At 39.1% G+C, this 23,214-nt stretch overlaps 1 protein-coding gene across 4 annotated transcripts in view; it reads right to left on the reverse strand.

Moving 5' to 3' along the window:
• Positions 1 to 23,214, reverse strand: part of FMNL2 (formin like 2) — a 281,915-nt gene that overhangs the window by 44,813 nt on the left and 213,888 nt on the right. For all 4 annotated transcript variants that reach the window (XM_006260421.4, XM_006260422.4, XM_014599550.3 and 1 more), the window contains exons 7-9: positions 17,775 to 17,883; positions 16,479 to 16,555; positions 14,709 to 14,802 (exon numbers count right to left, since the gene is read on the reverse strand). In XM_006260421.4, the coding sequence (XP_006260483.1) occupies positions 14,709 to 14,802; positions 16,479 to 16,555; positions 17,775 to 17,883 (280 nt within the window). The remainder of the gene's footprint in view (positions 1 to 14,708; positions 14,803 to 16,478; positions 16,556 to 17,774; positions 17,884 to 23,214) is intronic.

Raw genomic sequence — 23,214 nt, forward strand, 5'->3', positions numbered from 1 at the left:
TAGCCTATTTTACTGCACATTAGAGCATCGCATTAAACATGCAATTACACTAATGTGCAGTAATATAGGCTACTGTACATTAAGCATTACTTAAGAAACATGCACTTTCAGTACTGAACATTAGGGCAACCTAATGCACATTTATTTATTACCTCACACTGGAGGTACTAAATTTAATGTGCATTAGGAAAAGCGCATTAATGCACATGTAGATGCACCCACTAATGTGTGATTTAGGCCACCATTGATATTCTTTCAAAAGGAAGACATGAATTTCCAGGTTTCTTTGCCCTGGGACACACAAGATAATAATTAGACACACAAGATAATTTAAATTGGACACACAAGATAATAATTCTCCTAAGAGACTCATGAACCTTTATATACTGAAAGGGAATCCTGACTAAGCAAGACCATGTGCATACAGTAGACAGAGGAAGCAATTCCTTTACTTGTGCCTCTCCCGTTTCACAGTGGAGCCCTCCTCAACCTCATAAATTCTTTACACAGAACCTCTTCTAGTGAGCAGATGGTCACTTTGACCTTAACTGCAGTTTGCATCCTGGGATAAATAGAATCAAGCAAAGACCTTCATTCTATTAATTCACTGCACTCCATTAGCTCTGAGCTTACTCAAGGGCAAATCTTGCCTCTTACCCTGTAGAAATGGAGGAACTAGTGTCCTCTGCTGCAATGGAGGAAAATTGTGGAGCAGAATTTGGTGAGGCCATCTCACGGTCAGCATCCCTTAGATGGTATGGAAATTCACCTTTGTGAAAATGGTCAGATGAGTGTAAGTGGTATGCAGAACTTGGGCTGGCACTCACAGGGATGAGCTGAACCAAAATAAAGAGCAGGTAAGATTCAGTAGCAGCTCACAAGGCCACTAACAGACACCCCTTTGAGGTCCCTTTGAGGTTAATGAGACTGCCAGCCACAGTAGGGTCTGCACATATTGAATCCTTTGCAGAATTAGGCCTAAAATCAGAGGAGGGTCTCAGAGCACCATTAGAATGATGAATACAGAGGTTAGGAGCTACTGCCTTAAAGCACCTCTGAGTAACATATGTTCCAAGTAAAACAGCCTAGAGTCAGATTATGAATAAAACAGAATAAAGTAACAGTGATTTAAAAGAATCTAAGATTCTCAGCATAAAACCCATGCTATCAATTTGGGCAATTATAATGCTCTGACAATTATACAATAAATACCTAAATAATATCAATCTATAATTTACCAACATACTGACATTTATTTGAGAAGAAAGGGGAAAAAGAAACCCCTGTATCTGTTTGCATATGGAACACAGCTTGAAGAGCTAATTATTATTAAGGGTAATTGTTTCCAGTTAATAACCACGTCTGATGTTCTCAGCACGTTACGTAAGGAGACAGAGACATAGCATGTCAAGGCTTTTAAAAGTCTCAAATATGATATTATATTCCAGGAAACTGGATGTTAAGCTAATAATGTTTCACTTTGCCTATGGACTGCATTTTTAAATGGGATCTCAGCTTGGCTACTAATATTTGCACCTGCCTAGCTTCCCGAAATTACAACTTATGTCCAAATATGACTATTAACCAAACAATTTTCAGTGAAAGTGTCATCTTCACAGATGTAGATTCTATGCCACAATTTATCATAGGCACACTATCATGTGTAGTAGTGCAAAGAGTAGTGCAGACACAAACTTGAAGGCTGTATTTGAAAATAATGGCCTATTGTACATATGTACATCAAAACTGCATTCATGGTTTTGAAGCATCTCATGCTGTAGAGTGAGAAATGCCCTAGGTCAAGTTCTGCTGTCAGATGTTAGTGTGGGCTTCCCACTAATGAAGTCAAAGTCAGCCCAGTATTTCCCAAATCTAAGAACAACATTTTCCTGATGGATTAAACCTTGAGCTCACTTCTACTGTCCTTCAATTCAATGTCACATTCACCCCACGATTTCAATGAGAACAGAAACTTCTACTCCATTATGGTTGCTTGAACATTACCAGGGCTATGTATATCCAAGTCAAAAGATATTCACATCTAGGATACTGCAGTGTTGAATTATGTTCTTGACTGCACAATCTTCAGGAAGAGGCTGCTTGCACAGGTATGAACAACTGGTGCCTCCCGAGACTTGGGGGCACCATGGTGGCAAGCAGGGACTGCCCACAGCTGCTAGCATCAGTGTTGGCAGCAGGGGGGCGGGGAGTGGTGAGCAGGGTCCGCCCGCAGATGCTGCTAGCCATGTTGGCAGTGAGGGGGGCGGTGGTGAGCAGCAACCACCTGCAGAAGCCGGCGGTGGCATGTGCCCCCCTATATGCACAGGTATACGAAAAAGGTGGCCATTGGGGCTAGGTACATTCAAAAAGCCCAAGGCAGAATCCATCATCCATGTTATGGAGTTTTCTGTAAGTAGCATAGTTTAGGTTGGTAGCAAAGAGAGCGCACATTCGCCCTGTGGTGTAGTACTACTCTGTAATATTTAAGGAATGGCAGTTTTCATCCTAAATGTGCATCTCATTTGAAATTCTGAACAATGTAAAAATATAAATACCAAATAAAAATAAAGTACCAATTACTGACATTACCATCTATTAGCTTAGTTTTTAAATAGCACTTCTCCTCACAGTATCTAAATAAACACTAAGGATTGATCCAAATCCTAGTGATGTTAATGGATGTTGGATGAGGATAAACCAGTGTTCCCCAGTCTTCACTAGCTCATGGGACAAGACTGAGCAGATAACATACTGTGGGCATCTTCATATTTGACTCTCCCTGTCAACTTCAGTTTTAATTATTCGATTTCCTGTGGTCACCAGCAACACTGGATAGTCTCATGGGACCCTGAGCCACGGGTTGGGGATTCTGACTAGGTAACTACATGTACGAAGTAGAACCAGTGGCAGATTTCATGGTGGGTCCTGCTCTTTACTTCTCAGGTTTTTTTTTTAATTTTGTTAGGTTTTATTTATATTACATTCCTCTCCCATACTAGCATTGCTTGCCTTCTTTTCTGCCTTAAGCAAAAATACAGTAGGGTATATGTGGCACATTTTCTGTGACCATTATGTACAATTACTGCACCAAATTATTAGATATTTGTGGTCGGCTCCTGACATCAATGGGAGTTTTGCCTTTGGCCATACCAGATGAGTTTTTATAGTGAAGAAGAAACCTCTCAGGACACAGAAAGAACTGACACGTCTGCCACAACAACTGCTCTCCAAACAAGATTTACATTCTGGCTTCTGAGGCTGATCATATATATTTCTGCAAAAGCAATCATCAGAAGTTCTTCCTGCAGTACAATGAACAGTCTTGCTAGGAGATCAAAGCACAGACATTCCTCGTGGCACACCATACATACAGAGTTGGCTGCTAAAACCTAAATTGCACCAGTGTGTTTCCAGCTGAAATCAAGGGAGAAAGTGCAAGTTCCTGCTCCCCACAGAAGGCTTCATTTTACAATGGGTGTGATAGCCCTTTTCCCATTACCTATCTGTATCACTGATAAAGAAGCTTTGCAAAATTAGCAAGCAGCCAAATTCCAATATGAAATAGTCAGAAGGATACTTGAAGAAGATCAGCAACACAAACAGGAAATGAAAACTTGTGTTCATTTTGATAAGACTAGTGTCCTGAGTGCTTCACACTGTCCTGGACCACTGCAACGGAATACAAAAGTGCCAATATTTGCTGGCATCTTGCTTAGCACCAGGGTACTGACAGCCCTCCCCACTTCCTGCCTGCAGGTTACTCCTGCCATAATCAAGAATAATTTGTACATAAAATCCATTGTGTGGTCAATAGCCAGGTCTACTCCATGCTTGCCTCTACCCTTACCCTTCCTCTACCATGACTCCAATAGTGGAGAGGCTTTGGAATAATTCTTAATGAGTTTGGAAGAGCTCCAAAATTAACATATAAAAGTGTTTCTATATCTTTCCTAGAATGTGGGATGGGTCATTTACTGACAATATACAAGTCAAGAGGACTTCGGTCCTTCACTCTAAAGAACAGACTATAATAGTGAAATTAGCTCTAGTAGAAAGAATCACATAGCAGAATACTAAAACCTGACAGAAGTTTTCTTTAAGAACCAGCTCAGAAAGCAGTGGAAGTAAAAAACTAACAGAGTAATGCCCAACTAACTTAACTGTATTTTAGAAGGTTGCACTGGGCCTTTTTCAACTCACCATTCAAGTCTGTAGGAGTTTCTCCACTGACTTGAATAGGAATTGGATCAAATGCACTGGTGTTTATTAAAATTCCAAGTCTCTTTATTCCTGTGGTCGATGGTCTATTAAAACCATACTCCAAAATCAAATCCATTTGGGCTTTGGGGATGCCCTTCCTCAGGAACAACCAACCATCATCAGAAATAGAAGCAATTCACCCAAGCTTTAGATTCCAGGCAAATGTGCATTTCTAATATGACTGCAGGAAAAAACTTGGAACCAACTCAAACATTTAAAAAAAACCCATCCACTAGGGAAACAACCATAATGCTGATGCATAAGATCATTCAATGATGAGATAAACCCGGACTAAAAACTGAGTTTTGGGAGGCTTCACATGAATGATTCCACATGGGCAATGGAAAAATGCTGACATAACCCAGTATAAACTATAGTTTACTGATTAAATCAGAAAGAAGCATAAATGACACCACCCCAACAGACAACTGGCAAAGATAATAAACAAATTATACTGGCCCATTGAAGTAAAGTAGCGGATATTCAGTGGGGAAAGCAGCAGCAGCAGCAACAACAAAAATGTGGCTGTCGGTGGTTCCTCACCCTGTCATCAGATGAGTCAGTGGTGGGAACATGTGTGCTACAGGAGGCAGCGAACTGACTTTAATCTTCCATAATAAACCATATCATCTCATGCAAGAGTAAAATTGTAGCTGAAGCCTACACCCTGAAGATTGGCAGATGTCCAAGACATGGTGAAATCAGATGCAAATGGATAAAACCATATGTTGTCATTTATATCCGAACACATTTCCAGAATCTGTCACATATATTGGAGAAAGAGTGAGACCACAGCAGGCTTTTATTACCATTATTTGGGGCAAGTAGAAAGACCATAACGTTTACCCCAGCTATAAGAAAAAAAATTCCTAAGGAGGTGAAAAAAATCATTTTAGGCTGCATTAGCTTGTGTCATTCCAGAAGAACAATGTGGTTTTGTAGAAAGCCACCTACTACAGCCTTCCTCTTTTAAAAGAGACAGCAGAATGCTAATAAGGTATGCATTTCATAGATATGTAGCAAAACTACAACAAAACCCCAGATAGAAACGGTAAAATCTAATATGGCAAATTTGGTGAAAATGATGTCTGCATCAAACATGATGCTCTAAGACAGGGGCAGGCAATTATTTTGGGCAGAGGGCTGCTTACTGAGTTTTGGAAAGCCATCGAGGGCCACATGACAGGCAGGCCAGGGCAGATAAATATTAATTTTCTAAATATTTTAGGGGCCCCACAGGCCACATCTGGCCCCGGCCCGCATTTTGCCCACCCCTGCTCTAAGACCATAGAGTTCATCATATCCACACGAACAGTGAGACAAAAAGATTTCATTATATAATACTTGGAACAAACTAAAGTTGCTAAATGCATGTTATGTCCTAAATACAATGAAAACCTGATCTTCAAGAGGGATGGCCTCCTCCTACTCAAGACATCTATCCAGTTACATGCAGTAACATCTAATTTTGTTGAAGAATGTGCTCATAACTCAACGGCAAGAAGATAAAGTTGCGATGCACATGAGTAATGTAGTAAAGGTAGTCGGTAATTCAAGGGCTGGAGCTACAGTGTGTTGGGCAGTAGTCCAGAGTGAAGATTAAGAGACACCACTTACCTGTTCAACCCAAGGCACTTACAAAAGACTGAAAAGCCCTATCCTGCCCAGACATAGAGACTGACTTCCAGAATATATTACACTGATATTAATTTACTTATTTGAAGAATTGCTCTCTGTGTTTGGCAGAGCGTATAAGTGATAAATATTATGAAATAATAAATACAGATATTAGAAACACATAAATGAGAACTGCTACTGCAACCAGGAAGCAACTAAAACTTAGTGTTCTCACAGAGGCAGACAACCTCTGAAATCTCTCATAAGCTATTTTTGATGCAGTTAGCGCTTGAGGTGAATACGGCTTAATGTTACAAACATAGTTAATAGTTGACTAGAGTTAGGAAAAAGTATTTCCTGAAGGTTTATATTTGAACATATACTTTAAAATATAAACCTTGGCCATAACCTTTAATAAAAGAAAACTAGTCCACATGTTGACATGACTAACTATGAGCTTCCTCAAGGCTATTTTAAACTGGTTCTCCATTTTCCCCTTTTCTTAAAACTTCAATAAGCTTTCAAGGTCTATAGCAGTCATTGACTTCATTAAAGCATGAGAAGCACAATCAATTTATGCAAGTTTTTCAGCACATGCTCTATACTGGGTAAAGCCATTCTAGATATAGCCATTATATAGATAGGCTCATATTATATGCATGCAACTCCCAAATTAGAGAGACTCTTTTCTAAATGTTTCTTTCTACACACTACTGTCTTGGCTCCATAATAGCTTTTCTTTTTCTTACAATAGTCTACTACAGGGATGGGAAAATGTGACCTGCAGGCCACATCCAGCACACCAGGCCATTTCATCTGGCCCACAGGGACCCTAAACATTTAGAAAATTAACTATTATCTTCCCAGTCCCAGCAGCAGCAGGACTCAGGAGGAGCCGGCGGTAGGACCCAGAAGCAGCAAGGCCCACTTGGCCCCAGCCCCCCAAGCTTCTGGCTGTTCCCTTGCCTTCCTTCCATCAGAGTGCAAATTTTGGTAAGAAGGGTGGGGGGGGGGAATGAAGAGGATTGCTGGCAAAACAGGAGCCAACCCGGCCCCACTGGCATCACACTGCATGGAACCATGTGCTGCTGGAGTGGTAGGCAAGTGGGGTAGCAGCGGTGGCAGGCAGGGAAGCAAGGGAAGTGGCCAGGGAAAGGCAACGGCACGGGGGGGGGGGGGGGGGGAAAGAGTGGCAGCCGAAGTACTCCTTTCAGCAAGGGGGTTTGCCATCTTGGAACTGGGGAAAAAAACAAATTATATTCTAAAAATTAAACATCTACTTCAGCATACATTAATTTGATTTAAAAAATGGGGTTTTGTCCTTATTTATATGTGTTTGCATAGTGTACATAGAAGTGATTGTATAATATAATGTATTGTATAATGAAGTCTTACTTTCGTATATTGTTGGGGGCTGTGGAGTGGTGTGGAGGGTACAGGTGGGTGGGTATAGGTTTGTGGGGGGCTGTGGGTGTGTTTGTATGGGTATGCATATATATGGGGTACAGGGGAGGGCATGGGTGTGTGTGTGTGGGGTTTGTGGCAGGGGTGTGGGGGAGCATGTGGGGGACTGTGGATATGTGGGGTGTTGGTGGGTACGGGGTTTGTGGGGGGATATGAGCATGCAGGGGAAGGGGAGCTGAGAGGGTTGTGGCGTGTGTGGAGTTGGGAGGGTGGCTGGGGTATGTGGGTACATGTGTACGGTGTGGGGGGGTATATGGTGGGGTATGTGTGTGTGGTAAAAATGGTCAGACAATTTATGTGCAGCTTTGAAAACTCATTTCACTGTTTCAGGGGAATTGATTCTTCCATTACCTGACCAACTTCTAATACTATGGCTTTCAGTGACCTGATTTACCTCTATTCACACGAATGAAGCATCTATGCAGATGTTGACACAAGCAATAAACCATGTGCTTCCCAAAAGTTACTTTGTTTCCTTGGTTAAGAATATCTGATGTTTTTCCCTTGGTTCATCTTAATCACAACATTTTTTCATAGTACTTTTTTAGTCAGTATCTGCTCCAGAACAAAGCTATATGGCCTTCTGGTCCTTCCTTGTTTCTTCTGTTCCATGTATTTGACAATACTACTTCCATGTTTTCACATCAGTTCAGTAAAGCATTTAACTGTTTGATTAACGTAAATGACAGTGACTCCAGTTGCTTTGAGCTAAGCATAACCATAAGCACCTAGCTCCGAGCTACTAGATTCACTGTCATTTAAGTTAATCAAATAGTTAAATTCATTGCTGAATTGGTGCAAGAATAAGGAGGAAGTACTGTCAAATACTCAGAACTTCTAGAAGACTCAATACAGACTACTTGGCTGTATTTCTGACTTTTTTTTGAGTGACATTATTTTCTTATATCTTCTGCCCTATTGATACCTGTCAAAATAATTTAAGTAGATAAATTCTAGAACTTCACTCAATTATACATAGTGCTTATTTAGGCAAATTCTCATATATTTTCAGGGGCATTTCACTTGCTGAAATCTGAATGCAACTCCTAGATCATGATGATTGCAATGCTTACAAAGTGTGCTGAAATACTTAGAAATATTCTGTAAGTATAGATAATTAGGGATCTTCACTAGCACTAGGGGAAAATATTTTTTTAAATGTTCATTTTTTTAACGTTGTAGGGCCCATACAGAGCAGTTGTTTAGTTTTTACGGATTTTGTTATTTTTATCAATTTTATTGATAAAAATGTTATTGAACTTATTTATTTACTAGTTGTGAGGATGTCAGTAAAAGGGGGAAAAAAAACGATAACTATTTCAATCCATATAGATTTTTTTTTTTAAAGCATGTAGAAATACTTGATTTCAGAGACAAGATTTTTTTCAGAAACAACAATAAATATCCTTAGCATTCAAAAAACATCAAGTACTAATTCCCCTAAGCCATATTTGTGCATTCTATTTCTGGATCAGCCCAATTGTCTTGGCCAGATCACAGAACCTTGTTCTGTCTGACTTTGCCTATTTGTATTACTTTACAAGGTTATTATGAGGCTTCATTAGCGTTTGCCTAGTGTTGCACAAGCCTTTGATGACAAGCACTGTTTGCATGCAAAGTAAAGAATTTATTATCTGTAACAGGTACTTAGACATCATCAACTGCTTTCTGCTTGCCATCAAAGAGCAACTACTGAATTAGGCAGCTGGAGCAGCAAATAAATGTGCTGGTGCTTAATAAGCCACCAGTGCCACATGATTTAGACTGAGCCCTCCTATATATTCCTCTTCTCAAAGATTATACTAAAGCAAAAATAACCAAAAAGAAGCTTAATTCATATTTCTAGAGTATATGCTTCTGTGAAGTAGGCATAATGATGAAAGTGGAAGTCACAGAAGGAATGTAATCTTTAGTTTGGCTCAGAGATTTACATTTCAGAGTTTATGAGCTACGGGCAGGATATATTTAAAGCATAGTTGCAGGTGTAGTGCTTACCCTAGATCTCAGTAATGAGACCAAAGCAATTCAAAATATTCCTAAGCATTAGTTTTGTGAGGTGTCATCTTTTTCTGCCTGAAATACATTTTATGGCACCCTGCCTACATCAAAGGAAAGCCATAACAATTGCTAGGAGAGGATGGACACAGAAGCTGAGATGACACAGGAGATGCCTATTGATGGAAAAAAGACAAAAAAATGAAAAATAGTAATGGAGGAATCATTATAAAAATATACAGCGATATTCAGGTCTTCATCTGTCAAGTGATTCTTAACATTAAGCCCATTTGCAAATAAGGTTGTGTGAATCAATTCATCTCTCTCAGAAAAAAGGGAGATACGTATTAACTACTTCACTTTAAAAATGCATGAAAGCTTATTTTTTGTCAGTTGGGAGTTCTTCAACTCAACACAAATGGGCTATGAAGGCACAAATATTGGATTTTACTCAGTCAAGGCTAACATGCATTTATAGTACAGGAAATCTCTAAGTAAAAGCTAACCAGAAAAAGGAAGTCCTGAAGTGTATACTTAGCACTGCAGTTAGAACTACATAATCCTAAAAAACATTACCATGAAAAGAGAATTTTTAGCATGTTTTCCTTTATAAAGGTATGATTTTATATGCACCTTCCCCCAAATAAAGTCCTGATGCTGGAAGGACATAAAGAGATGGCTTAGTCCAATTCCTTGGTCCAAAATGTATTTTAAACTGTTGTTTAATAGGAGGTAAAAGCTGCAGTTACCCAATGTTAATCCTTGAATTAGAATGATAGTCAATCCAGCTGGTGGACAAATGCGTCTCATCCTTAGTCAATGCCCACCAATGTTCACTTCAGATTTAGGGAGAGGTTCCATGGAAACTGCTGTATTCAGCGAAAAGATACAACTGTTGTAAATACATATCTCACACACCAGCAAGGAAAGAAAGCTCCTTGCCCATTCTGCACTTCCAAGAGAAAAGCTGAGCAGAGCACAGTGTTTTGGCACCCATACTGAACATGGGAGGACACCCAGAAAGAAAAGAAAAAGCATTTACAGAGCACCTTTCATACCCTGAATATAACTCTGCAAAGGTCTGAGCTAGATACTGATACACAGTGATTGTAGAGGCAAACACAGAAGTCATTATGACCTCAGAAACAGCTCTGCCCAATTCTAGATGATGGAACTGGTTTCACTTGAAAGAGTGAATTCTAGCCAAGGTACTGAAGTCATCCATACTCCTTCTGGGAAATGAAGAGTGCCACAGCATCTTTAATTTCCACTTGGACAACCACAAGGGAACTGGCCCCAATAGCCTATGTAAAAGACACCACTTCCAACAATGCACAAGCTTCTAATGCTATTTTGTAGTGCCAACATTGGGCATAAGCCTAAAACTCTGCCTAGAAGTGAGAATGCTTCCACATGAGCCACATCCTTGGCAGTAGCTTACTAACAGCTACTTAATCATAAACCATTTCAACATGCTTTTATTGGGCTTATGTTCTCCTTCTGCTGATTTGGTTGATTTCTGTTGATTTCCTGTTCTCCTTCTGCTGGGCACAAGTGCCCCTTGTGATAACAGAACACTCTTTTTAGGGGTGAATTATCTCAACGCCAACCAATAAAGTCTCCCGTATTTGTGGAGCCTTAAAAAATAAGTAATAAGCAAATAAAGTAAGTGCACAATAATGCAGGGTTATTTATCTTGGGGAATATACACTACGATATGGATGGGCCGGTGAATGTCTGACAGCTGCATCCCCAAGCAAGAGCAAACAGGGCATGCTTTCTCACACTGAAATCAATGAGAACTCGGGCATTAATAGGAACAAAAAGGAACATACTTTTATGACAAAAATTTATAGCATCCAACCTCTAAATTGAACATTTTCCTTAAATGCATCAATATAAATTTGATTTGCTGATAAAATCCCAACAAGTACTGCACAAACTCAAATGTTAGGAGAATCATATAAAACATACAGCCATTTCTTATAATTCTGTTGGAAACAGCACAAAAGACTCAGTGGTATGCACATAGAAAGTTATCTGTAAACAAATGAATGTAGGAGTCACAGTAAAGATGAGAATTCAAACATTTTCCTTCAGTATGAGACAGTGGCAATAAGAGGCAAAGGCAAACAAAACAGGCTAAGGGCTGGAAACAATCGAAAGGAGAAGTAGGTGTTGCCGGGTCTTTGGTTAAATTTGAAATGTATAACTTAGTCAAACAACACGTGAATAGGAGGTCTTCCTCAGAGTGGGCCGTGAAGTACACTCTGGAACTGCTTTCTGTTTAAAATGTGAAAGTAAATTCTGCTCATTCTATGAAGTACACCCAAAACCAAGAAGCTGTTTCCAGTATTACCACAATATACTTGTAATCCTTCTATCCAACAATATTTTAGAGGCTGGATTAGACTAGATTACACTTTGAGAGCTGCTGGAACCAAATCAAAATGTCTGCTGGACTTCCTGCCCAACTTAATCCCTCGTAAATAAACTTGACAAACCTGCATACACCAAGTTAATAAAGTACAACATGCTTTTCTTCTGACACGCTGTGGTCAGTAACACTGGGACTGTTATGAAATCTTAGTGGTGGAGAAAGGACACACAATACGGTGCAAAAAGCCACCTTGTCCAGAAAGAGGTCCAGATAAGACTCCTTACAACTTAATTTAGGCTCTCTTTTTCCCTCTTTCTCTTAGATCTACTTTTCCTGAAAATTGGTTCCTCACTTATGTAAATGTCACAAAGAGAAGAGGAAAGATCCAAAATTTGGATGAGTCAAAGGTGACATCACTAAGAAAAACTCCACCACAGCAGGACTATGACACCGAGTGCTACTCTGCTACTACAGTGTAGTTCTTAGGCTATGGAACAGAGCTTGGCAAACGGGCCCACACATTTCAAAGACTAAACTGTACTTGCTTACATTCAGCATCCAGCTCTTCGTCAAAGTTACTGAGAATGAAAACTTAACAATACAAACAGCAGAAGCTGACAGAAGTGGACACAGATAGGAAAAAAAGATACTGATCACTCCTTTAGGACCATCAGTTCTTTCCTACAATACAAATAAGGATTTCTCTGTCTTTTTATAGTAGTGTTTTTGAAAAAGTGAAATTGAGGCAAATGCATTTGGCTACTATGATGTCATCTATTCGAAAATGTAGGCCCACCCCTTCGCAAATTTGGATTCTCTCGAATTAAAGCAATTGTATGAAACATACTTTTCTGAACTACAACAAGCAACATATCTAAAATGACGCACCCTTTTCCATCATCCATTCTAAATAACACTTTTCTGTTTGACTTTCATTTCCCTTTGAGTGAACAGGATTCACGGCTGGGGTCTTTTCCCCTTCAGCAGTATGGTGTACTTCAGCTTTGGTTCACTTTTCAACTTCTACTGTACTGCACCTTCTTGACTGTTTCAAAACACCAGCTCTCAGCTGTGACACTGACTTAATTATTCTACAGACGACAAATAAACCCTTGAGCTATATCCACAGGTAACTCTAAGTAAATCAAGGCCTATCTAAACAGGAAAATTGCCAGTGTACAGGAACCAATACTGAGCATGGCTTCAGTTAAGGACAAGAATAGTTTAACAGCCAGGTTATGGAACCCCTAAATTAACTCACAGTTGTTTGCGCTATCCATAGGTGGAGCAACCATGTTATTAGAAACCATTTTTTAAATGGATTTTTGGAAACTGTTCCAGATAATCTACAATTTCCTGGCAAAGTCAAAGACTAAGGGCCAAATACTGTCCTTACTTGTTTCTGTGTAAACCTGAAATTGAAACATCCTATTATATGCAAGAGCAGCTCTTGGTCTGAAGTCCTGTTCTCTATATTAAATAATTGCAGTGAGAGTTTCAGACTAGTACAAGCCATTTTACAGCAAGAAGGTGAAGCGGCAGAAGTTTAGCTTGACAAGTTTAATAATCCGTCCTCACTTTTTATGTTGTGTCTTATGAAAAAAAACAGTGAATCTGTGACAGGGCTACAACATATAGTGAAAGAAGCCACACAAATATTACTGAACTTACAGTATTTAAAATTGGACTATATTACTGTAAGTCTGTCATAGAATACTTTTTATGTCAATAACTCAGAGACTTGTAATATGATAAACTATATAAATCAAGACCACAAGCCCTGAAAGACAATTTTTCCCCAGGAGAAAACTAGAAAAGAAGAGCACAAAGCAAGAAATAAACATCCAAATCAGGCAAATAAAAGAATAGTGTTTAGAGAAAAAATTCCCAAAAAACAAAATAACCTCCTTGAACTATATCCCCAACTGCACAATCCAGACAGCTCCATTACAACAGAAGAACTATGATAAGAGTAAATAAACAACAGAAGAAACAGAAGTCTGGCTAAAAAGTATTTGAAAATATCTTCAAAAGAAAAAAAATGGATGATGGATTATTTGAACAAAAACCAAAAATTCTATGTAAAGAATTTATAGTATACAATTAAATTATGACACAATATATATAATTCCTTGTAGAGAGGAAATGAATAAGGTTTACAAACTAGTTTGATAAGCAGTATGCCAGATGCCTGATATGTCTGTAACCATTAGCAATGACTTCCAAAGGAGTCTCATTGCTTCCATAATGGTAGTATATATAAGTCATAATATAATTGCAGTAAGCCATGCAGAATTTTACATTAGAATAATAATGCCATACTTGACTTATTCAGCTCTCTGAATATTTAAAGCACTTTGCAAATATTATTCAACTATTACCTGCAACAGCCTCGTAAACTATAGCTATATTATCTTTCCTTCCACAGAGGTGCAAACAGATGTTAAGTCACCTGCCCAAGGCCACGAACAAACAATGAAAGAGCTTAATTAAAACTTTCCAGTTCCCAGTTCTGTACCTACACCACAGGACCATGCTTTTTCAAACTGTAAATGAAGCACCTGATTTTAATAAACCAATTTTAAAATACTATTATTCAGAAGCAGTTCTCTATCCACATTTTATGTACAGGCACAAATGATATCACTTATCTCTCTAATTACCTAATATCCTTGTGCAATCATGCAAGGACATGTGTAAATTTTACTAATTGCATTCCTGCGTAGCTCTGTTTATAAAAACTATGCTGGCAATTAGGGTTTGTTTGTTCTTACAAAGTTAAGGTTGCAAACATAGGGAGAATGGCAGAGATTAATTCCAAAATCGTGCCTCTGTTAATTTTACTGTATCTCTGTTTATGGAAAAATTAAAGGCTCTCCATACTAGGGAAAATGAAGGTAAACCATAAAGCCTCTTAATCAGAAACTGAGATGGGTGCTCTAAAAGAGCTATGGGCACGCACCATGGATTCTGATGAAACAGAATAACCTACCTCCTTAAAGTTATCAAAGGCAGATAAAATGATTTCATGGCCTCCTCTGACAAGACAAACAGCTGCTAACAGTTCTAAGACGAGGGCTTTTGTTCTGTTAGGAAAGGAAACACAATAATCAATTACCAAAATGTGATGAATCAGCTTCTCCCTCATTTGCAAGATGGGTGGGATGATACTGACAGGTGGGATGCATTTATTTATGCTCAGAATATTTTTAATTTTTAACTACTTCAATAACCTGATCCTGCAGGCAGAAAGATGTCAAGTATATTCAGATCAAAGAAATGAACCTCTTAGGATCATGTACTTCAAGTCTCCATCTTTGAAGTTTTTTCTTATTTAAATGTTTACCAATAACAAATTGCAAATCATGGTTCTGAAATTTCAAGGAAACTCTGATATCCATTATATAGATCTGATGATATAACTGTTAATATCAGTCTCCCATAATTTCTATTCCAGGAGACAAAACTTTTGTAGACATTTTAAAAGAAATTGGTTTGTCAAATTAAAGTATATCATTCACAGAAATCATTGGTTGGATTTTTCTTCAACACAATGGAGCCTCACTTGCATAGTATATGCATTTCATACCCTAAATTTAACTAAAAGAAGAGAAGGGGAGCCACAGCTTCTATGAGAAAAACATTTCAAAGCCTTTTATTCTAAAAAGGGAGCATAACATCAACAAAATCCCACTGCTGTGGTCAAGGTACTGTCATTTCATTTCATTCAGTTTTACCTTCTATAAACTAAAATAATATTTCAAGTTTGGTTTCAATAGACAGGCAATTAATCTGCAGAATCTGGAATTTCTGAGGATCCAACTCATGGTAACTGGGTATAGGAAGAGCATATTTGGGAAGAAGCAATGGATGCAATGATAAAGATGAGTGGGTTATAGTGCTTAGGGCCCAACTAAGAATGAATGCCTATTGTGTCAAGCATGTTATAAACATGGAATAAAGGACAGCTACTGTCTTAAGGGGCATTTATATACATACATTTCCATCCCATAATGCATCAGAGATCTGCTGCTTCTGAGCTGAGGTGAACTGCACTGCACCGCGTGCAGTTGTATACATAGCAAAATGTGTATCACCATGCACAAAATGGCAGTGGAGCACTTTTGAAGTGAAGCGCCTCTGATGTGTTTTAGTTCAAAACCATACCACCATCATTTTCTCAGTACTGACGTGCATTTCACTGCTTATACAACTGCTTGTGCTGCAGCACCAGATGCTTTTCAAAGCGCCTGCTGCTGCGGCGCATGCATGTGTACAAATGCCCAAAGAGTTTATCATCTAAGAACCTTTCCATTTAAGAAGTAGTAATGATGCTCACTTACAAATAATCCACACAATTCTAACAGTCTACAGTCTTTCAGTTCCAGAAGCCTCAGATGAAATTCTGGAACTGCTGATTTCAATGTCATATCGCCCGTTGACTTCAACAGTGTTAGCATTTCACCCCTAGCTGTAACTACCCTAGATTAAAAGCCCACAACACTGTTAACCTCTACTATGCACAAACCAGCTACAGCTTTACTAGATTATTTTAGTGCGGTAATTTATCAGTGATTACTATAATAAGCACATCTAGTTCCAACATGCCTTTTTAGTGCATACATATTGAAGGTTTAATTACATTTGTTTTTACTGGTGCAAAAAAATCCCCACATGTAAAAGTGTCTTCAAAAACTATCACAAATGCGGTGTATTCTGTACGTATTTACTTCTCAAATCCCCCAGAGCAAGTGTACCTTACCTGGGATTCTTGTTGTTCAGACTCAGTGCAATTTCATTAACAGCGTGTGGATGTGACATGACCATATTAAATCCATACTGAAATGGGAAGGAGAAACTGTTTCAGTTTTCAAACTTCAATTATGATTTTAAAAATTCCAGTAAATTATAAATCTATGACCAGATCTGGCAGTCTTCCTTAGCATACTATGTCAAACAAAACTTGGTCAAATTTACAGTATCAGTCAGCACATTTAATATGATACATACCAACTATTCTTCCCCCAGCAGTGTGAAAAATACTCTTGGTTTGGCTGTGAGTCAGCTAACAAACACAGATCCTCCCAAACTTTCTGTTATATCACTGCCATTCCCTCTTCCCTTTCTTTTTCCTTCTATTTTCCCCTCTTATTTTGAACTTTGTTTTCCATCTGTGTAATTTTCCCTTCACAGCGATATTTCCATTCAAATATACAGAATCTGCATTCTAATGTACACACACCACTACATGATGACAAACAGATCATTAGCCACACCTTTCCTATTAGAGATGTATGACACTAGACCAAATTTATACCAGCTGAGGATTTCTATTAGATGGATATAAATCTGGAATAACTTCATTGACTTCAAATACTCCAGTAAATCCCATTGACATTAATATAATCAAAAACAGAATTTAGCCATGTGAGCTGGAAACAGGCTGTACATGGCAAAACAAAGAGGATGCTCATGAGAAGCTCTGTTTTGGAAGCACATAACTGTAAATGGTCATTATTTTCATGAAAATCCTGAATCTCTGAAGCCACTAGAATGTGCTGTATGACCACAACATCATACTGAGGAAATTCTGCAATGAAGATTAATGTTAGTCTAACTTACTTTTTCCTTTGCAATTTTATTATTGCTTTGTTGTAAGCTCATATAACATTTCACACAATTTTCCATTTGCATAAGATTCTACCTCTTCTATATAATCCCCATTAAACTTCCCATATTTTAAGTCTACATATTGGGTCAAATTCTGATCTGTTACAGGAATCTTGCCCCATTAATGGGAACTACACCATGTAACTGAGTACAGAATTTGGCGTAGTTTGTCAGTATTGTTAAAAAGAACTGTGTCGAAAATCAAATACATTCTATATGGTTGATAAACAATGACAATAACATGCAGAATGTGCTGCCTAATTGAATAAGAATTCAGCTTTTAAAACTTGTATATCTTAAAAATGTGTACCTACCTTCTCCTCCCTCCCCAGTAAATTAGTTATCTAGTAAGTTAATTAGCTGATAAAAATAATAGAAAGACAAGCACCTGGTAATTCATAATGGCACGTAAACACATGATGCAGACATGAACGTCGTCTTTTTTACTCACTAATCTTGAATTTTTTAGTGTTCTTCTGCTAGGCAAGGTATTATACCTGCAAAGAAAAGAACAGAATTTTAACAGTTGCATAACTCAACTTTTTAGGTAGTAAAAGCATGGAAGAAAGAATTTTTCTCCATCATTTCCTACTCCAGTGCAATCTACAATCAACTGACTATAAACGTTCCATGCAAGGCGGGGTGAGGAAGCACAGAAACTTCACCTTTACATTTTAAGCCTTATATCATATGTTGCTTATATAACACATTCTCCTCAGCTGCTTGCACGGGAGATTGCAATGAAGTTCATCTGACATTATATGATACTTTTTGATGCAACAGTAGTACGTTAAGAGACTTATTTCCATCACATCTTAATGTAAGAAATTCTATTGACTTCAGTGGGGCTTCTCAGAAAGAGATGGAAGGAAAGTTCACTTGAGCAAGGGCTGGAAAATCAGTCTTCTAAATGAGAACTCCTGTGGCTCAAATATTGCTGCTCTTATTAAGTATCTATTATACATCTCCTGAGGTGAATGGAGGCAACAAGAAAGCAGACCTATCTATGGAACAAGTGAAGTAGTGAAGGCTTTAGTTTACTGCTATTTTTTGTGCCCTGATATCTCGGCATCTCTCCAAACCTTAGCACTACATCACAAGTCATCATCAGAGTGATCTGTTAATCACCGCCGCGTTACTTCAGGCCTAGCAAAACCACATATTCAATCCACACGCATTCTTGAACCTGCCATCCCTTCTTTAACACCTAATGTGAGCCAAATGCTGTACAATGTCACTCACCTAATGTCAGACAGCATCTTTGATGGAGATATAACAAGAAAAGAAATATCTGCTCACAACTATTTCCGATTTGTTTCACCTGTTCTACGCCGCTTCACATTATTCTACCTGTAGTATTTTACATGGCCAGATAGATTTCTATTAGGCTGAACATATATAAGGGCAGAATTTGACTTCCTCTGTTGCTGGTACAATAGTTGGGATTAGGTTCTTTTAAAAAAGATGAAACTTTGAAATTGTCCTACAATCTGGGGGAAAAGCTTCCTCCAGAACAGAAAGACAAGTTATTTTTATTATACTATGAATCTGGAAAACTAACCAAAAGTCATGGTAACTACATGAAACAAATAATAGGAACATCTTTACATTTCTCACATTTGACACACATTATTGAAACACAAATTTCAGTTCTTCATGAGACACCAGACTCTAGACATAGGCAAGTCTCAGAAACTAGTCATAAAAAATAAGCAAGTGTTGTACAATAAATACAAATACATTCTTCCATCAAATATGAGTCAATTTAGGAATTGAAAAGGTAATTAGAACATTTGAAAAGGACTGTCAATTACTGCAACATACTGGTACAGGCAGTCCTTGACTTACGTGTTAAGTTACAACATTTCACACTTACAACATTTATAAATTGACACCGTTTCAACATTCTGACATTAGTTTTGACTTTACAACGTTTGATCCAACACCATGCCATGCCAACAAACAAGTTTGCTGCATTGCCCATCTCCCTGGAGAACATCTGTCCAAACTTCCTTGGACACTTTCTTTAATAAAGCAGACAAGACTCCAGAAAAACATGAAGCCAAGACTCCTGAGAAGACTCCAGCCAAGAACCCTTCAAAAAGTCCAACCAAGACCCTTCAAAAAGTCCAGCAAAGTCACCTCAAAGAAGTCCTTCCAAATCAATATGATTGCTATTTACAATATAAATACATTAGTGTAGCTATATTACTTGTCTATAATTGATGGAGTACAAAATCCTGGGTTATTTTTGGTGAAAATAGGGTATCGGGCCTTGGTTCAGGAACCAATCCCCCATTTATAACATTGTTTCCTATGGGAAAATCGGTTCCAAGTTACCACGTTTCGACTTAAGACATGGTTTTCAGGAACCAATTGTGTCGTAAGTCCGAGAACTGCCTATATTGACATGAGACTCTAGATCTGCCAATCAGACCAATATCCTGTATAAAGCAAGTTCAGTTCCCCAAATGCAAAGAGGATGTTGTCTAAGGGATGATGTTAGAAATATTGTTTATCATATGTTGCCACTGCAGACCAGAGTTTAAAAGATCCAAGAGGGGGATCTCAGCCAAGATTTATGCTAGTGTAACTCCACTGACCTCAGTGAAGTCTATTTGTTCATACAGACATTTAAAAAAAAAGGCGCTTTACTTTAAATTCCACATGTTCCTGCACCAAGCCCAATGAATGCCCAAAAGAGGCAGCACATTAGCTGGAACTGGCTCACCCAACATCTGTATAGATCAGATGCTTTAGTGGGGCTTTTTCGGCACTTCTATCTAATAGTTGATTGAAACAGCTATTAGATAAAAGCACCAAAAAGCCCTGCTGAAGTTCCCAATCTATACAGATGCTGCAGAGCCAAGTCAAGCTAACATGCTGCTTCTTCCGGTAATGTGCAGTTGGGGAAGGGGGGGGGGGTCTGTAAGCAGCTTTTGTGTTCATTACATCAATGCAATGCTAGTGTCAATGGTGCTGGAGGGACTGCAGGTTATAAGGAGCATACTTCCTCCATCCATCCCACAGGGGAAAACCAACCAATTTGCTCCAGGCTATCCCTGAGCCATTTTGCCTCCTCTCCAAAATAGCTATACCTGATTTATACTAGCATAAGTGAAAGCAGACTCAAACCCGGAAAGTAAAAATCAGTCTCCAGCAGCAAGGTGGGAGAGCACCCTGTGAAGATAAGGGGTACTTTCTGCCATCTTAGGGAGATAAAGAAGAGCTAGCAAGACCTGCTCAGCATCAATAAAGTATTTAGCAGCCATTTTAAATAAAAAACATCCAGAAGTCATGAAAGAAAAATACAGCACAGCTAGATATGGGTCAGACTTGCAGTGACAGTCCCTTGGAGTGAGAACTGCATGCCAGCTTGCAGACAGAGAAGATGGGAGAAACTTTTGACCCCAAGGACTGGCAGATGGTTTTAGAAAGGTTTATGTTAGCATATTAGACATGTGTACCACATCAAAGCTTAAGTTCATCTGACAGGCAGATTGACTACATTTGGCGCATTCACTCTTGCATTCTACTCTGGCAGCAGGACTCAGATAGTAGCGTATTTCTTGTGCACACTGTGTATTCTCGTGTGGAAGGTGGGTTGTTTGCTCCATCCATACTGCAGCAACCCTTCTCTGTGCTACTCATGCTGCTCCTGACTGCGTATGCAATAGGGAAGTCAGGTGATCACATGGTTATATGTGTATGTTCTGTATTCCTATATGCAGTACTTACAACAAAAGTTGCTCAAGTCCTGCTTCCTACAATACATTCTGTGCCGTTAATACCTTATGTCCCCTTAGCTCTTAATCACTGCACACAGAGCAGACTACTACTGTTGAAAATGAGGCAAAATCAGTGTAATCTATTTGTACAGTTTAAAACTGAGAGGCTGTTACAGCAGAGAAAGTATCTTCCCAGGGGCTGGCTCCACATTCCTTGTATGCAATGCACAGAATAGAAGGCCTGGGTGTTTGAGCAGTTCAGAACTGACGCATTTCTACTACTAGTGTATTCCTGGCCCACTTCTGTACATATCTTTTGTCCTCCATTACACTGTCTTCATTAAAATCAGTCCTTTACACTGTTAGGGGATACCAAAGTACTTTTCTTGATATTACTAATGTGCTATTAAGAGATTGAAAACTGTTTACATTCCTTATACAGTAAGAAGCTCCCTTGGAGAAAAACGGAATTCAGGGGTGAAACCCAACTAGTTGGGTAGGTAAAACAGAAAGCTTCAAAACACACGCAAGTGACTTCACACTTGGCATTACAGCTTTTACAAATTAGAACATAGTTCTTGTTTGATAGGTGGAAAACATTCATAGAGAAAAAGAAATTCAGATCTTGGTATTAGTATACTTAGCACTTTAATTTTAAAAGTTGTGGTTGTCTTTCTCAAACCACAACTTGAATGCAACTGCAAACAAGCTTCTGGGTTATCTAACACTGGCTGGTACCTTTCAAAACAATAATCATACAGCTAGCCCAACAAAAGCCATATATAATCTGTTTAGCCTACAACATATGTATTTTTGTTCCTTTCTTCCCTTTGTATTTTTTACTTCTTCAGTAATGTTGTCATAAAACTAGTAAATTAAATATTAATTAAAGTTCTTTCTTAAGGAACAGAAATCAGTATGAAAATTGTCCAACGAAAACCAAAAGACCAAGAAACCCAACAAAGTGTTTCTAAGCCCTAACTATTCCCCTAGCCAAGATATCACAGTTAATATTATTTTTCATTTTCAGTTCCATTTTAGCAAGTGGAGATGGCAATATGTCACTGAATTAATTTTTAACAAGAAATTAATCTCTGTTAGCTCAAAAGAAGACCAAATAAGTCTGACAATTGGTTTAGTTCTTATCTTTTACAGCTATTCTCAGCAGCCAAATGATCCAGATCAATTCAGCTAATAGCTAAATACAGCTAATAGTTATACCTGGGCATTTTCTTACCTTTAATCATTATGATAGTGCTGAATAAGCACTAGTAATAGCACACAAGTCAAGTTATATTGAACTACCCTATCTGTTTGATGACCCTGAATGTAAGCCAATTCCCCAATAATTAGACCTACACACAAAAAATGTATTAACATTTTCCATGTATGAAATCGAATTATTGGAAGATAATCTTAAATTTGTCCGTCCCCCGCTTTCCCTTCCACTACTGTAGGTGGTTGGGGGAGAGGTGATGAGGTGGGCAGTAATGAGAAAGGTAGTGGGGGACAGATAGTGGAGAAGGTATGGAGGGGGGCATGTGGTAGGGCAGGCAGGGGGAGCAGGTGGTAGGGGCAGGCAGTTTGTAGGTGGTGGAGCATGCAGTAAGAGAAGCAGACAGCTTGCCCCCCAATGCCTGCCCCCTCCACTTACCCTCCATTGTGCGCGTCTCCCCTCCCCCCCCACTTACTCCCCACTATCCCCCCCCCCCCCCCCGGCACAGCCTCAGGATGCCCCGATTCCCCCTTCCCCTGTTCCCTTCTCCTCCCTCCTCCATGCCACTTCTGCAACAGGCAGCCTCAGGTCCCTGTCCCCCCTTCCTCTCCCCCTGCCCCACACCCGAAGTCTCTGTTCCCATCTGCCCCTCAGTTATTCCCCACCTTTGCTCTGTGCCACCAGTTTCATGCCTGCTAAATGGAGCATGGCTCTGGCCCAGGCCTATGGAGCCAGCACTGTTGTTTCAGACTGGCCCCATAGCAGCAGCTGCAGGGTGCTGGCTCTGTCGCTACACGGCCAGGTTGAAGCCTGCCAGTGTGGAGCAAAGGTAAGGAGGAATGTGGCAGAGGAAGAGAGAGGGGGGCGGAGGGGAGATAGTCTCC

This window comes from Alligator mississippiensis, chromosome 4, assembly GCF_030867095.1.
Source record: "Alligator mississippiensis isolate rAllMis1 chromosome 4, rAllMis1, whole genome shotgun sequence".
Taxonomy (NCBI): Eukaryota; Metazoa; Chordata; order Crocodylia; family Alligatoridae; genus Alligator; species Alligator mississippiensis.